We start from the raw sequence: 17183 nt of genomic DNA, 5'->3' as shown, positions 1-17183 counted from the left end.
TACAACCCCTGCCGCTTGTAGGCACCGCGTTGTCCCCGCCTCGAAGCCCCGCCCCCTGGGAAACCCAGCACACCCCCGCAACTTCAGCCAAGCGAGAAGAGTGCGGAGAAATGCGACGTTGCACAGTTATGGAGAAGTTAGCCTCTTGTTGGGCGATCAGCTGTGTGAATTACAGTAATACAGAAAGTCTGGGATAACGGAAAACTGACATTAAAAACAGCATTACTATTTTTAAAAGAATATTTTTATTTTATTATTAATTATTTCAAATTAGTGCTATTTGTTGTAGTTTTATTGTGTTCAGCAGGATATAAAACTGCAATTTTCATATAAAAGCTAAAATTATACCAGACAACTACTGCCATGAAGAGTTGGTTATAACTGGCAAATAATGTTACTGTATGTTGTTGTTGTGGAGTTGTGGCCCTTTCTGGATTGCTTAATTGTTATACTTCAGTCAGGGGATTTTTGATCATCACTTGCTTATTCAATGTTGTACTACAGCATTTCAATGTAAATACAGCCTTTAACTAGGCCACTCCAAACTGCTACTTTTTATATCTTTAGTTATTTGAGCCATTCAGATGTGGTGTTTTGAATTATTGTCCTGCTACATGTCCCAAGTGCAGTGAGCTTAAGGTCACAAATTGACTACCAGACTTCATCATTTTCTGCGAACCAGCAGAATTAATATCTCATAACAAAAAAGTCTTCAACATGTTTTTTGAAATACAGCAGCCAAAGAACATCACCCTTGTGTTAGTTTTACAACACGTGTAATCGGACTCAAAGTGTACAAAAAGTTTTGTCACATCACTTAACTCAATATTTTCTTGAAAAATGTCACCTGATTGTTCATCACTTTGATCAATATGAGCTTGTCATTCATATCTAATGAAGGGATATTTATTTTACATTTTACTTTGGTATAACTAAAAAGAACTTTCAAAACCAGTGTTGAACAAGAAGGATTCTTCAAAGAATGAGAAACTTAACAAACTGCTCCTCTTCAGGTAGTAAAAAAAGAAAAACATCAGAAATTAACTAATTAAAATAAGTTAAAAAAAAATTGTATTTCAATAGAGCTCATATCCAATAACACAAAGAATTACTATGCCTTAAAATGATTCCACCTAAAGCTGATTCATGGAGTCACCTATTCTATGAACAGCACATGGATAGTATTCTATAAATGTATTTGTGTTTACGTATTGCTTTGAATTCGCCTGGATAAAAGGCTTTGAATTGAAAGATTTTCCTAACACACCCAACATTTTTTCAAGTATGCACTTCAAAACAGATTTGTGGCTAGACACGTCGTCATCAAGGACTTGCAAGGTCTTCTCATACAAGTATAGTTCTTCTGAAACAGTCTTTCCATTAGTCCTTTCAGAAAAGTTAGTCATAGACTTGATATTTCTAGAAATGTCTTCCTCTCTATCAACAGACCCAAAGTGTAACAGAAGCTAAGCTATTTGTAATGACAATGACAAAAACACCCTAAATAAAGAAGAAGACATGGGTCATGGGCATGAAGCTTGCTGTTGTTACACTTGACATGCTTAAGGTTGAAGGTTTAGATTTGTGTTTGTGACATCATCATTTCAACATGATTACATATTGGTTATGTACACATAAAGCCAAAAAACAAAAATTCCTCACAGTGACATGGGCTTACAAGCTAGTTGGAAAATGTAATTACTTTTGTGGGCAAAACATAAATTCATCCAAAAGAGATTTTTTTTATTTATTTGTTCTTCATTTATACTGGCGGTCTTCATTGAGATCCAAGACCTCATTATTTTAGGGCACCCACTAAAACCTCGGGGACCACAATCTCATAGAGGGGGATTTTAATCATGCTCAACTTTTATTAAAATTAATAACATTTTGCATTAAATATGACACTATCTAATCTTGAACAACCTTGCAGAAAACTGTACAACAGCCTGAAATATTACGTTTCTTTGAATCTTGACTAACGGTCCGCCTGTTCAAAATTGCCTTTGATTAGCAGTAAATGGAAGATTGATCAACATCTCTGATCTTGTTTGATGATTTTGATGACACATTTGACAAAATGTAATGTTCATTGCTTGTTTCACGATTGTTGACTCTATGATGTCTTTTTTATGATGTAAAGCATGTTCAACTGCCTTGTTGCTGAAATGAGCAATACAAATAAACTTGACTTGACAATCTACAAGTGATCATGTGTTTTTCTCTTAATAAGATATACAAAAAAGGATGAACTCAATCTAATATATTTGTGACATTTATAGGACGACATTTCGTTGTGTTTTGCTGAAAACTGAATTTCTTCCAGATGCCCTGAGCTGCTGAGACAACACTGTGTGAAAGGAAATTCTGTAACACTTCATAGAAAACGTTAAAGCCTCATGTCTTGTCTCTTGTCTTTTAACCAGATGACTAACTTCTTCCAAAAAATAACTCAACAATAACTCTATACACTCACAAATCTTCACAAGGACTTTGCATTGACTTCCATTCATTTTGTACTCATTTTTATAGCCTAACGCTGAACCTTATCCTAAACCAAACCACTACCGGTATATGGCTACCCCTGAGTCTAACATAAACTCTCTCCCTTTTGTTCTACTTGGTTCTTAATTTGCCTCTGAACTGTTCAATCTGTAGGCTGTACAACAGCTCCCTCTACTGTCCTAACGAGCAAAAAACAGTATTTGAACTAGCACTGCACTGCTGATATCAGCTGAAAGACCAAAGCTTCTTAAATGTACAGAATGTAATGTAACAAAGGAAGGATAAAATATTGAAAAAAAAAAAATTTTAATCTCTGCTCCATTTTCTCTGATTACTGAATACTTTTTGATCCATCTCATTAATTTGACATTTTAATGAGTGATTGAACAATGAAATACATAAATAATATGCAATGACAATGAGAGTAGTCAAATATAACTTTACTGATGTGTTATTATTATTATTTGAAAATTGTCTTTTGCACTCAATATCTAAAACAAAATGATACAATATTCTAATTTATCAATGTAACACATAAGAAAGCTACAATAAATGTGTTAACCATTCAATGTGGAAGCAAAAGAGTCACTGAGCTTTTTCTGCATTTATCAGAAAAGATTAGATGGTATGGAAAACAGAAATCCAGATTTTTAAGGTGACCTTTTATTTTTTTGATGACCACATGAATCAGGCATTTAAACTAGGTCAGTTATGGTGAAAAGCAAATGTACACCTTGTCTATTCCAGGCTTTTGATATAAAATATATAGATAAATGACCTTGTTTCCATTTGCCTATAAGTTCACAAAATATATGTTTATTAGACTTTCTCAGGTGAAAATAATTTAACTGAAAAATCATATTTGAGTTTAATTGTAAAGCAATGTGTTTTCACGTTTGTTTTTATGAATGTACTTGTTCTTTTGAAGAACCAGTGTTCTAAGAAACCGGGTATGGGGAAAAGAAATAGGTACACCAGTTCTTCTTTGATTTATATGCAAAACTGTTTCAGCAATGTCCTTGTAGTGCAACACTACATTAAAAGATCATGTTATTTCAGGGACAACAAAAATGTAGCATCATAAGGACAGCAGAAGCAAGACACACAACAGAAAATGTAAATGAGATAAATGTTTTAAAGGTCGATCTTATAATCAAAGTCAGAGGTGTGTCGGCAATCTTAACTATTCCTGGAATGCCGCTTATCTCACATCCTGGCTAAGGTTTTCATGGGATGGTTCTCAATGTACAGTAGTGGAGAAGAGAGTCTCTGGTTCAAAAACCTCAGACTTTCAAGTTTACTGTCTGGATGGAAGGATGGAAGGATGGATGGATGGACGGACAGACGGATGGATGCCAGGTCACCATGCTTTAATTCATGGAGTTGAGCCTGCTCACTGCAAGTGGTGAGGCTCAAAGATTGCACTTCCTGACTCAAGGGCTGTCATTTAAACATTTGGTCTACTTGGAGCCCCCTGCTGGCCACATGGATGGTATAACACACTTTAGACAATAATGAATCAGACCTTCAACTGAAATTCTGATTAGGGTATTGTACAAATTTAGACTGATGCTGACTAAATCCGTTTCTAGTCCAGAAAAGGACAAACAGATACAAACACATATACAGTCATTTTCAATGAATTAGAATATCTATAAGTTCATTAATTTCAGTAATTCAGTTCACTAAGTGAAGCACATTGTGATGTTCACATTGTACTGTTTTCTGTTTGAGCCAATCCTAGTCACGCCCCTCATTTCCGTTATTCCTCGCACCTGCGTTGCTTCCTGATTGTCTCCCTTCTTAAGCCTCTCTCAGTCGCAACCACACTGCCAGATTATCGAACGCTTTCAGCAAGTAGTTTTCCAGCACTTTTACCTTGCCCTCATAGCCACCACCACGCTTTGTTCCTCGGACCTGCCCCTTTTGCCTTGCCCTTGTCGGACTATTACTATCGCCCTTCTGGATCTCGACCCATGCCTGTTTCAGTTACACCGCTCTCGCCCACTCCCACGGATTCTACCCTTAGCCCCGATCGTGCATGACCTCGGCCCGTCTGACTAAGGATTCGGATCTGGATTTGGTTCTTCTGCTGCCTAACTAGTTTGTAGGCTGCCCTGCATCAGCGCTTCCCTCCCCAGGCACTTCCTGCCGAGCTTTGCGTCAGCGCAGCATCCGCGCTCCTCCTGGTTCCTCAGCCGATCACTTCAGTTACTGATCGCCAAGCCAGGTTAGTGTTCCCTTCACACACACGCAGTAACAGATCCTTTTGTTGCTATTTGTCCAGTCACCGATCTCTCCTCTCCGCCCCCCTTCGCAGTGCTGCAGCAGACGATCCTGCGTGCCCGGTTTAAGCTGCCTTTTAATAAATATCAGAGTTTTCTGCTCACTCCTGTGTCGTGGCTGATTTTCTGGGTCCCTCTAGTGAACCATTACACACATACAGTATATGAATTAACTACACCCAAACTGAAAAGAATCCTCCCTTTTGATGGTAATTTTGATGATTTTTCTACTTGCAGTTTATGAAAGCACAACATTTACAATCAAAATATTACATCAGACTGATAAAATATATTTTAACAGAGGAATCTGGGCCCAGTGAAAAATAAGTTTAACATCTGTCTGTCTATAAGATATTGTCAAAAGATAGTTAGAATCTGGCAAATGAGTCTCATCAGAGTGCACATTCTAATTGAATGTATACCATTAGATCTCAGTTCTGCATTTCACATTATGATCAAAAGATACTGATCGAGAAAAAAAGTGGATGAGATTGTCTGTTTCTGTTCTAGCTTAGTTTTTGTCCTTCAACAGATAGAAATCTGAGCTAAAAACAACCACATGTGGGGTTTCCCAAGGCTTTAACGTCAGGGTAAACTATGTATATCCAAATGCTCAAGATACAGACTACGGAGTATTACAACATCAGGGACTCCCTGACAAGAATATGAAAACCCTTTAAACTTTAATCAGGAATGTTGCATAATTTATAAATGCTTTAATGTACTAATTTTTCACAGAGGCCTTAAGCAAAATCATATGTGTATTTCAACACACTAATCTATTAAAACATTCAAATAAAATGTTTTGCATTTACATAATGAAACTTAGTTTACATGGCACAATATTAGGCATATGCTTATTATAATTAATATGTTTTACGTATTTCTTGCACTGAAGAATCAAAATACAACAAAAACAAAGTGAAATAAAATGATGGATTAAATCTTGAAGCATGGACAGGTGTGTGATGAACATAATTTGTCATCATCTTAGTAATAATGATGTCGGATTTTTAACAGTTAATCATCAGATTGGAACAAAGTGTTGACCTTTAAGACGCCTACACATTTTGTCACCTTCCCATAGCAGATCTGTTATTAGCTGTTCATGTAGTTCACAGGAAATGTGTAACGACAGCCATTGTCAGAAATTATAAAGGTATTTGTGTGTGTTTTTAAATTTAGCTAATGTGTAATGCCCACAAATAAAATACCAAATAAAAGAAGGAAGCAGCCTGTTGATGACTTGTATTGTTTACACGAAAACAAACAGGCAGCATTTCAGCCCACTATAGGAAGTCAGACGTCACCTTGCTGCAGCAAACACTGTTCTCACATCATCTTTTGGATTGCACAAGGCACATGAAGCCAAGCAGAGAAGGTATGTGGAGCTAGTCTCTTACACTGACTTTCTCTTCCACAACTTTTCTTGTTTTATTATTCTAAAACCATCTAAAGTTGTGTTGATCCAAAATACTCATCTATTTTCGACAGATGTTGATATAAAAGCTAACATTTAATATTTAGTTCCAAGAATGTAATCTGCTTTAAGGCTAAACGGTGATGATTATTTAGAAATATTTTGTAAAAGGTTTTTTTTTACTTACTTTTTGATCTCCTTACATCTTTCTTTGTTCAAGTTTGTTCAAGTTTGTTAATCACACCATGTACAGCATTCATCTATAATGCTACCGTCAAATACGATGAAACTGAAAGGTACAATTTGCGAATGTGTACTGAATAATTTTTTTTCCTCTGAGATATGTGTCTCTGTGTTTTGCTCTTCAGATTTAACAAACTTGAACTGACTCAAAAAGCAATGGCTGACAACTTCACCACTCTGCTGTTTTTTCTGTGCAGTAAGTGTCATTTTTTTGCTTTGCTCTTTGCATCTCTTCACATTTAGGTGGTCTGTTACAGGAAATGTAACCACCAACACTCAGTTAAATGGAAATTTCACAGAAGCACTAACATATCACCAGTGATATATTTCAGTTCTTGTTTCTTTGTTTTCTTTGTGTTAGGTCTGACTGTGGCCCTAGCAGGTATGTACATCACATAGAAGATGAACACAGCCCTGAAATCTGTTTTGTACTCTCACAATCTGCAAAAGAAAAAAAGCAAACAGCTGCACAGCTGCAGAACCAAAAACCTGCAAACTTGATCAATCATATTTTCCATTGGTGTGTCTTTTATTGTGTCAGTTGTCTAGCAACCTACTCCTTCTTCTGTCACCTTTTCTGTTTGTCTCCGCTTGCCAGACAGCAACGTCTCTTGCTACAGAATTGAGCCAGGGACAATAGCAGGCGTCATCGCTGCAGATTTGTTGCTGACTCTTATCATTGTGGTCGTCACCTACCGATGTGCCAGTTTCCGACGTCAGAAAATAGATAACGGTAAGGCTTTGAGAGGAAGCTATGCATAGATATTTGTTTTTTCCAGATCTAATACTGGAAATAGTGTCCTTAGAATTTAATTAAACTACATTTGAACCCAGAGGTTCAGGAACACTGAAGCAAAAGACATACACACTGTTTTTACTGTCTGAAGTTAAATCAGGCCAAACTACTCTTGTTTTAAGACAGTTACAGTTACCAAAATTATTTCTTTTTGCTAAATACCACAATAACATTAGCTACAGTCAGATTTGGAGGCCGCATCTTTGCACAATCCTAAGATCTACCCACAAACTTATACAGGATTAAGATCAGGTCCACAAACAAAACAAAACATGGAGTTTCTTGTCCTTAATCCATTTTGTAACCACTATGCATATGTATAGGATCATTGTTTATTTGTATTTCCCTGGCTGATATCTTTCAATGTTGCTTCAATACTTTCACATAATGTGCACATAAGTGCACTTGTTCCTCCTGCAGCAAATAGCTCCGGACAGGAGGTTGCCACCGCTATTCCTCACTGTTCAGATGGTGTTTCCAGGCTTAATATGACTTTTTCCTCCAAAAGAAATTATGGCCATTCTGCCCAGTCTCACTTTAGTTTAATCAGGCCACAGGATATGTCTCCAGAAATGAAGGTCTTTGTCTCTGTACGCATTTGTAAATTACAGTTTACAGAAACATGTTCTGTAAAGGACATGTTTCACTGTGTGTAACAACATCGTCCTACCAGGTTCAGGCAACATCTTAAAATGGTGTGGTCTTAAAATGTATCAATAAGTGTTTCCGATGTGACATAAGTTAACTTATGATTGGCTAACTTATGTCAGTTAACCTATCATAAGCTTCCAAAGACATGACATCGTCTTGGCTTTCCCCCATTGTAGAGATAATAATCATTCTGTATGTATACTTCTGATTTTGAAGACATTAAAAAATAAAACTTTGACATATTTATATGCTTGTGATTATCGCAGCATTTAAGACATAGAATTAACTTTGCTCATTCTAACTGACCTAAAGCAAGAGGTGTTTGGCCTGATTAAACTTCAGACAGTGAAAAGAAATTGTGAATGTGTCTTTTTATTTGGTGTATGTAAACCTCTGGTTTCAACTGCATATATCTGGCTCCTTTTATATGTTTTTCATGCCCTATTTTAATTTTGTGTGTTGTTTCTCTCTTCTCTCATCTCTTCACAGCTGACAAGGTTTATATGAATGTTCGGGCCAACGTGAAGAACATAAAATAAAAATGTTTTATTGATCATTATCCTAAAGTGGTGGCTCTCTTTACTATTTTTTTTCAGACAAGTATTTTTACAGCATCCTCCATAATTATTGATATTCCTGGTAAATATGTGCAGAAAAAGCTTTGAAACAAGATCATAATTTGCTATCGCCATAATCCTGCTGCTGTTTTCTAACATCTAGCTTAAAAATACTTTTTTATCACCCTCCCTCATTTCCTCTTCCTCCATGTGTGCGTTTGGCAAGTAAAGCTCATCATGCCTCGTTTGTTACAGTCTACTTGCTACAAAATGTTTAGAATTGCTATATGAGCAAGTTCTGGTGAGCAGCTATTTTATTGAATCAATTTCTTAACTAATTACTCTGGCTTATTTGAATGGTATTTTCTATTGACTGTCCCATTTTGAAGAGTAGATAAGAGAAATTGCTGTCAGTGTCACAACATTTCAGTACAACATAAAAACAGCCAGTAAATATTCTCTGATCAAATTTTAAAAACTGGCACTATAAATGTTACACCAGTAATTTGCAAAAATACTTGGTGTCAAAATTGTAATTTTTAATGTTATTTAATGATTGTGTTTTTTGTATTCTTGACTGAGTAAATCTACTTGTAGCAATGATTAAAAAAATCTCTTGTTGCTGCAGTAAATGTTAATTTTGTTTAAATGGAGTATTTTTTTAATTATTTAACCAAGGATCCTCACAATCATTAAGAACACCATTTTAAAAAGGTAGTCAAACTTTCATGATGTCTTACAGAATTTGCCAGATCCCTATTTTAATCACCTTTCAAATTAACTTTACTTGATCATTTAGGCCCATTTCTGTTTAAAGACAAAATAAATAGTATTCATTTTAAACACACAACAACAACAAAACCGACTTATTTTGGGTATTTAAACTTCCCACAAATTCTTGTTGGGGCTCAGTCACATTTAAAAGATTGGTACGTTTCGTTTTAGTTTTTTGTTTTTCTTCTACATTTTTACTAAGTTTTGCAATGAAAGCTTTGGAAATGAAGAACTAATTGTGAACTGAAAAAAAATGTGGTTGAATGTTATCCGTGCACATTAAATATTGGTTAGAACTACGTAACAGCGCTCTCTGCAGATTGCTTTTGATATAGATTAGACTAGACAATGGTGGGAAATGATTTATGGGATTTTAAAAACAATATTGTCTTTGAACATTCTCTTGATTATGCACTATCCAACTATTACTTTATTAATGTATACATCATCTAATGTGCTGTTTTAGCTTTGTTCTAAATAAATTTCTGAAGCCTATGTGTGTTAAATGTTTACTTATTTTATTTGAATAAATCAATGGGAAGTGTCTTTTTTGACCAGTTATGAAATATTTCTTTCTTGGAGGACAAAAAATCAAGTTCATTGGAGGGAAAATCAAAGAATTGAAATTTAGCCATATGTGTTTGTTTTATTTTGCATTTCACAACACATCCATTTAATCGGGGTTATTTTTTGGTGTTTGTCTTCAAATACCTTTCCTTCAAAAAATTTTATTAATTCTGTTTGGTTAATAAAATCGTGTTTGTGCTTGCACAGCTCCATTGTAATGCTTTTTACCTTCTATTCTCTTTCTATCTTATCCATCATTGTGGTTAAGTGACTTTTCAGCGCTGCGAGCTGTTTTGGAGACTGGATCAGATATGAGCAAATGTCTTGCTGCTTTGTTGATCTAACCCTGCGGTGAAACTGCTGCTTGAGTCATCCCAGAAAACATGCTGACCAAAATCAGCTTTATATCTCTGTTTTATCTGGCTGATCTGTTTCTTCATTGTCTGCCCAGTTGCTTCATTCTTTAGTACAATAAAATAAAATAAAAAATTTATATGTCGGACACTCAGACCTTATCGCTCAGATTCTTTGCCTAACTTTGGAGAAAATCAACACAATATGTTAAATTCCCCCAAGTCCAACTATTTGTTGATAGGTTTAGTTTATGCAGACCGCTTCTCTCTCTCTCTTGACAGGGACAGTAAAAAGGCGTTGAGCTTTAATTAAAAGATTGTGAAATGAACCTTATCTTGGACAAATGAACTTCTAAGACTTTACATTTGTGTTCTTGGAAGTGGTAATACATTTACTCCAGAAGTACTTAGCAGCAATTTCAAGCGTGGTTTCCTTAATAGAGATCAATCCATAAACTAAAATATAAACCAAAGAGTTTATGGCCCTTCCCATTGTCCACATTAACAGATAAAGTTGTGGAAAAGCAAAAGCACACTTAGGTCAAAAACGACATGCTTTTAACTACTCATGATGTAATTTATTTGCTTTTATTTACTGATGTAATGTGTGTTGGTCAGTCCCTCGACTATAGAGGGGAGACATCTGCACTACCTAGCAAGAAATGCCACTTCATCTGAATGATAAGCTGACATAGGACAACATTAATCCAATAAACAGCCAAGAGGCCAACGGTACAAGGTTGCAAGGTTCAGTTTGGAGAGTCTCTCAGGAAAACCCCTCGCTGAGAACTTCACAAATCTGGTCATCTCTGTGGTGAAACATGTGGGGAGGCAGAATGTTTTTCTTCAGCAAGACCGGGCAGAAGTACGAAAGCAATTTATTATTTGCAAAAAAAATCGAATAAAATATAAATAAAAACTTTGAAAACTATGTGCATTTCTTTGTACTTCACAACTATGTACTACTTTGTGTTGGGCTAATACATTAGATTTACAAATTAATTGTACTGCAGTTAGATGCGGCAATAGTTATGAACAGGCGCAGGTGTGTGAATCATTTGAAAAGGTTCAGTGTTTGATATTTTTGACAAATACAGCATTTAATTATGAACCAAAAACAGATGTTTTTCACATAAAACCAGTGAACACAAAGTTCACTTTCATTTTGCTGACAGGACAGTGTTGTTACAGATAAAGCTGTGGTCGAGGGCCTCCAGAGTAGACTCCAGCCGCTTGCGCTAAACCACACCGTCTCAGGAAACTCTCCGTTTGAAGATGTGATCGCTTGTATTTCAGCAGAAACTCTGGGCGTGAGAGTGACCTGATGCTGCTGGTTGCTGCTGCGTCGTTTGCATCATTCCATTAAAATTACAACATGAGGTGAATTATGGCTTGAAAGCAGGAGGTGAAATTGACACTTTCTATTCCAGCGACTACAGGTGCCATAGATATGATATGTAACAGAAAAAAGGCAAAACAGAAAGACCACTTCCTCTTTTGTCAGTGGACTCCCACTTTGTGCTCCTCCTTCTTTAACAGACTCTAGCACATTGCTGACAAATCTCCACCCTTGTAATAATATTGGTTGTGGAGCCTGAAATCCTTCTGACTCTCACTTCCAGCATCTTGTTTATGGACACCACTAAGCAGCCTTTTGGCAAAGATCAAAACAACAGCTGGTCTTCGGATTCTCATTTCTCCCTCAACTGAGAAGATGCCCGACGCTCTCTGTGTTGTGGGCTCCATGTTTGGTGAGTCACATTCACGCTCCCTAACAACAACAGTCTAGACATATGCAGACTCTGATGCTTTACTATCATAATGTGTTACAGGGTCAGAGGAAGAACAGCAAGGTAGATCTCTTCAACCATTTGCTTTAGATATATGACATGACATTTTGCTTCATTTAAAATATTTTTTAAAATGTTTCCTCACAGAATGTGGCACCTGCTACCTGATAAACATGGGCTCTGTGATTGGCATCATTGCCTCTGACATTCTCTTGACCATGTTCCTCATCATCTCTGTGTTCTTCTTCGCAAGTCATCACAGGAGAAGAAAGGAGCGGGAGTCTCACGACGGTGACCTTGTGCATTTCTGCCATTTATTGATATTTGTGTTGAATTTTGTGTTTATTTTACCTACCCTAAATATTTTCCCTCAACAGGCAGAAGAAATCTGTCCTTATCTGCCTCGAAGAAGATGACCCCAGAAGACACAGAATCTCCATACCAGGTAAAATAGTAAGCTTTGAAATGATAAAATACTTATTATTTTTATAAAAGTATAAAAACTGATGCATATAATAATTCCTATTATGTAAATGACTATATGTTTCTATGATTTGACATTTTTTATTTTTTCTTATATTTATTTAAATATTTTAAAATGTGTTTTGTTGTGAATTGTGGATGGTTAACTTAAGTTTCCTTTACTTTTAAGGAATTACATGGAGTGCAGTCAGATATCTACAACGAACTTCGACACTTTAGGAAATGACATGCTGTGGAAAACTGTTCAAATTCTCAACTTTATGTCTGTGACTTACTGTAAAATATATAAAAGAATTATGCCAAATAACCCTTTGTATAATCTTACCTTGCAATTCATAATTTAGCATAAATCTAGTGATAAATAGTGTGGAGTATCTGAATGTTGTTTCTGTAGTTAATTTATGTTGTGCTCATTGAGAATGTAGAGTGGAGCATGGCATTCAGTACATGTTGTGTTTGTAAATTCTTTTGTATTTACCACTTCACTAATAAAATACAATAAAACCCATCTTTGCAATCATTGTTTACCTTCAGAAAAATTCTGGTCAGACTCAATAAAACTGGTTTCATTTTGTTTATTTGATTATATTTTTCTTACGTCAGCTTTCATTGCAAGCAGCCTATTATTGCTTTACATCCAACATAAGATTCATTCAAAATATTTTTATTTTTCTCTATGTCTTCACATGATCAGAATATTAAAAAATGGACACAATGCTTCTATTTGGAGGTATAAAAAAAACTCCCTGCTGTATTTTGAAGCATCCTGTCTGTTGTGAATGAGTCAATACATGGTGGCTCCTGACTCAGTCAGAGGAAGTAGCTCTAGACAAAAAAAAAAAAAAATAGGGAAAGTAGGTGTATTCACTTACAACAGATGAACTGCATGTACACACGATACTGAAAGATGTCCATTATAAAAAGAAACTTGAGAAAGTTGAGAAAATGATGAGCGTCGTTTTAAAATGCAAAAGAAACAAACCTTGGTCTAGACTTGACTGGAGCAAACAGTCTACTGGCATCTGTGAGTGAAAGTAAAAATAAGCAATAAAACATTTTTCTGAATGGCTTATGCTTCCACAATCAGCTGCTGCATTCCTCCCTTGAGGAAGGAAAATGCGTTCTTACCAAAGGGATAAGTTTCAGACCTGATGTATTCTCTGGTTTCTGTGGGAAAATTCAATTTTTAAACATCTTTGAAGTGTTCACCTTTTTTTTTCTTTTGAAAACTTTTGAGTGCCTCACACATGACACGACAGCTGTTCTTACCTTCACTGTTGTGCACCGCAGTCAGTTTTCCATTGTTGACCTCTGCGCTTTCCCAAGATGTCTCCGTGCTTTTATCTGCATTCACCCTCTCCCCCTGGATTTGGACACTTGTGCTTTGCGTGGCTCTGCCAGACCTCACCATCGTTCCCTCTTCACTGTCCAGATCAGTCTGTCCGTCGCTTCCCTGTTGCTTGCCTAGACCAATGATCTGCTCCTGGCTGCTACCCTGAACATGCCTGCTGGTCTTATCCAGCTGCTGCATTTTGTCTGTGCCTGTTTGTGTTTTTCTCCTTGATGGCGCAACTGCTCCAGCTTTGAGATCCACAACATCATAGCTGTCGTGGTCTTTAGATGTTTCTATAAGAAAATATATTTCTTTATATGGCATGTGAATCAACATATAAAGTCCCTTACAAAGTTAGTCATACCCTTTCAACGTTTTGTCATGTCACAATTACAAACTTCATTGTTTTTTATAGGAGTTTTATAAGGTGTCCCAACACATATAACTACATAACTGTGAAAGGAGCAGGATTCACTACAAAAACTTTAATCTGAAAAGTTTGATTTGAGTTTTATTCAGCGCCCTCACTTACACTTAGATCCATAGTGTAAAATCTTGTGTTAAGAAAATTTGACACTTCTTCCACACAGCAGACAGGAACACGTATTCCTGTCTGCTGTGGGGTCATTTAGAGCATGATTAAGTTATAAAATAATACCACAAGCTTTAAATATCTCACAGAGCATTGCTAAATCCATCTTTCAGAATTGGAAAGAGTATGTCACAACAGCAAATCCACCGAAATACATGGCTGTCTTCCTCAGCATTAGTCAGAAGCAGCCAAGAGGCCCAGGGTAAAACTGCAGTGGCTGCAAAGATATACTGCACAAGTGGAAATACTTTATCCCCTCCATAAAACATGGTGGTGGCAGTCTCACTGTGGAAATACTTTCCTCAGAAAGGAAAGCTGGTCAGATTTGATCATAAGATGAATGAAGCTGAAAACAAGGCAATCCTGAAAGAAAGCTGCAAAACTTGTTACTTACAGCAGGATGTAAAGCCTAGAAATACAGCCAGAACTACAACTGAGCTCCGGCTGGAATGGTTAAGTCAAAGGCCAGATCTGGTATAGAATCCAATGATGCCCTCCATCTAATCTGACTGATCTTAAGATTATTTTGCAAAGCAGAATAGACAAAAGTGTTTGCTCCTGCCACCAAAGGTGGTAGAAACATAGCCCAAATGACTTTCAGGTGTAACTGCAGCAAAAATTGGTTTCCCAAAGTATTGAGCCTGGTGGCGTGAATACTAATACACAGTCAACTTTTCAGGTTTCTGTTTATAAAACCAAATGTAACTAATCTATCTATTCCAATCTAATTTATTATTAAAAAATACTTGATGTTGATCTATCAAATAAAGTCAGAATTTAAAAAAAAATACCACTATTGTATTTGTAATACTACAAAATTGTGACAAATGTTGTAAGGATATGAATACTTTTGCAGGGCCACGTAACTCTGGAGTCTTAGTAATTTAAAGAAATTTAAAACACAGATTCAAACTCAACCTTTGCTTTCACTTCCACTTTGATCAGGTCCTGAAATATTAAGAGGAAATTTTCTTTTTTTACTTTTGTGAAAGTAAATATAATGTCTATATATAATCTCTGTATCACAAACATATTTAATGTACCTGGATATCCAGATGTGACAAAACTCTCCACTGATTGCATCTCAGACAAATCTGTAAATTAAATTTGTTTTCTATTAAAATTAAGATCCATTTTTAATCGTTAATAAATACATTTCAACAAATTAAGCGTACCATTGGAGTCTTGGTATCTTAGTGGTTTATCAGGGTTCCTCTTTGCTGTAAACATAAGAAAAAGGTAAAGATTAACACAAAAACTTCAAAATGACCAGGTGTAGGTTTCTCTTCCCACTTGTTTGTTTCTCTTTCAATGTTCTGACAGGGAACCAAAAGTAAGTTTAAGGATCTAATGAGATGAACAATGAAGACCTGGAATTATTTTGTTTGTGATGCACCAACCTGTGACTTTGGCTGGTGTGGCTCTTTCAGTAGTTACTCCAAATGCCTCTGTAAGAATATAAAAATGCACAGTCGTTAAAACATGCATTATTCCACAAATATCAGGAGTTAGAGGGAAGGAAATAGTGATAACAATCATCACCATTTAGAAAGATCAACACATGTCGTCTTTGAGCTTGGAGGGAAAAAGAAGGAAAAAAATGTAATTAGCTCTGCCTGGTTTAGTGGTTTCAAACACTTTTCACTACAAATTGGTTTTGAAAAAACAATTAGGTTCATGCTGTTTACCTTTCATTTGGCCTTGTACTCCCATGACTTCTAATGGCACCAACAGCAGCAAACAAAACAGGAAGCTGAAATAGAGCAAAATTTGCTGTCATTTCATTTCTATGCATCCTAAGAATTAAAATGTATCTTAACTAAAGAAAAAAAAAATCTACAAACATCTTACCACTTCATCTTTTTGTGGTTTCCCCAACTCTGTCTTCTGTTGGTTAAGAGTGCATGTAGAGCTTTTTATCCACTCCCACATCAAGGCTGTACTAAAGTTAATTACACATTCTGACCAGATGGATCAGATTAAGTCTTACAGTCAAAGACTCCATCTGTGTGTTGAACACTGCGTCATTTCTGTGCCAGAGAGCAACAATTAGATTCTGATAAGTTCACAAGGGCCTATTCATTCCCTTTCAACCTGAAAACAACAGTTCATAACACACAGATTCAGATGAGATGGGTCTTACCCTCTAATATATGCTAATTACAGGTGACTGGTTACTTCAGAGAATGTCCTTTGACCTTTTCTTTGACCGAAGTCAGCTTTGAAATACAGCATCAGACCAGAGTTGTTGATTTTTTTCCCATTTATGTTGACTGATAAAATGTGGCCTTGTTTTTAATTAACAAAGGTCCTTTAGGAGAGCAGCAGTTTCAAAAATGTCATTCTGTGTCTTTAATGATTACTAAATATTATAATTTAGCTTTCTTCCCTAAAACTGAAGAAAAATAGCAAAGAAGACAGCATATACATACACCACATACATAAAAAAATAAACATAGCTTAAAACGTACAAACTTATTTTCAATTTAAAAAACACAAACATTTTTTAATAATAAAAAAAGTTGAGTAGGGGCTCCGTAGACTCTAGGCGCATGTTTTAGTAAATGTTTTTTTTTATCAAAACTCGTAATGAAAAACAACATTTCAAGTTATTGCTTTTTGTTTAATTTTACTCCTAGAACAGTGATTTAAAATCCAAGCCCTTTAAAAGAAAAACAAACAACTGACTTGTTTTCTCCATTCTGACTTACTGTACCCTCATAAAACAGTAGTAGTACGTATTTAATAAGAAGAACCCGGATTTAAATCTTGGAAAGAGATTTAAGTGTGGAGCCTGCAAGCTCCCTTGCAAAGGGTTCTTATTGGGTATTTCA

General features: G+C 35.9%; 3 protein-coding genes across 3 annotated transcripts; 2 read left to right on the top strand and 1 right to left on the bottom strand.

The window, feature by feature from the left end:
• The first annotated feature begins 6050 nt into the window (after window positions 1-6050).
• On the top strand, window positions 6051-9726 carry hcst (hematopoietic cell signal transducer). Its single transcript, XM_028007575.1, has 5 exons — window positions 6051-6171; window positions 6579-6649; window positions 6815-6835; window positions 7052-7186; window positions 8390-9726. Exons 2-5 carry the CDS (start codon window positions 6610-6612, stop codon window positions 8437-8439), a joined length of 246 nt encoding a protein of 81 aa, XP_027863376.1. The 5' UTR covers window positions 6051-6171; window positions 6579-6609; the 3' UTR covers window positions 8440-9726.
• A 1759-nt stretch (window positions 9727-11485) lies between these two features.
• Window positions 11486-12932, top strand: tyrobp (transmembrane immune signaling adaptor TYROBP). The gene is made up of 5 exons (XM_028009405.1): window positions 11486-11902; window positions 11984-12004; window positions 12089-12232; window positions 12319-12386; window positions 12594-12932. The coding sequence occupies exons 1-5, from the start codon at window positions 11866-11868 to the stop codon at window positions 12648-12650; spliced, it is 327 nt and encodes a 108-aa protein (XP_027865206.1). The 5' UTR covers window positions 11486-11865; the 3' UTR covers window positions 12651-12932.
• Window positions 12933-12990: 58 nt separating this feature from the next.
• On the bottom strand, window positions 12991-16751 carry LOC114139440 (uncharacterized). The gene is made up of 11 exons (XM_028009394.1): window positions 16201-16751; window positions 16038-16102; window positions 15892-15924; window positions 15750-15797; window positions 15525-15569; window positions 15393-15443; window positions 15268-15297; window positions 13694-14050; window positions 13553-13591; window positions 13407-13446; window positions 12991-13249 (listed from the first exon to the last, which is right to left on the bottom strand). Exons 1-11 carry the CDS (start codon window positions 16206-16208, stop codon window positions 13231-13233), a joined length of 735 nt encoding a protein of 244 aa, XP_027865195.1. The 5' UTR covers window positions 16209-16751; the 3' UTR covers window positions 12991-13230.
• Between the last annotated feature and the right edge of the window lie 432 nt (window positions 16752-17183).

Source organism: Xiphophorus couchianus, chromosome 3 (assembly GCF_001444195.1).
Source record: "Xiphophorus couchianus chromosome 3, X_couchianus-1.0, whole genome shotgun sequence".
NCBI classification, from domain to species: domain Eukaryota; kingdom Metazoa; phylum Chordata; class Actinopteri; order Cyprinodontiformes; family Poeciliidae; genus Xiphophorus; species Xiphophorus couchianus.
Note: the sequence above shows the minus strand (reverse complement) of the source record. Positions and strands in the feature narration are given on the sequence as shown.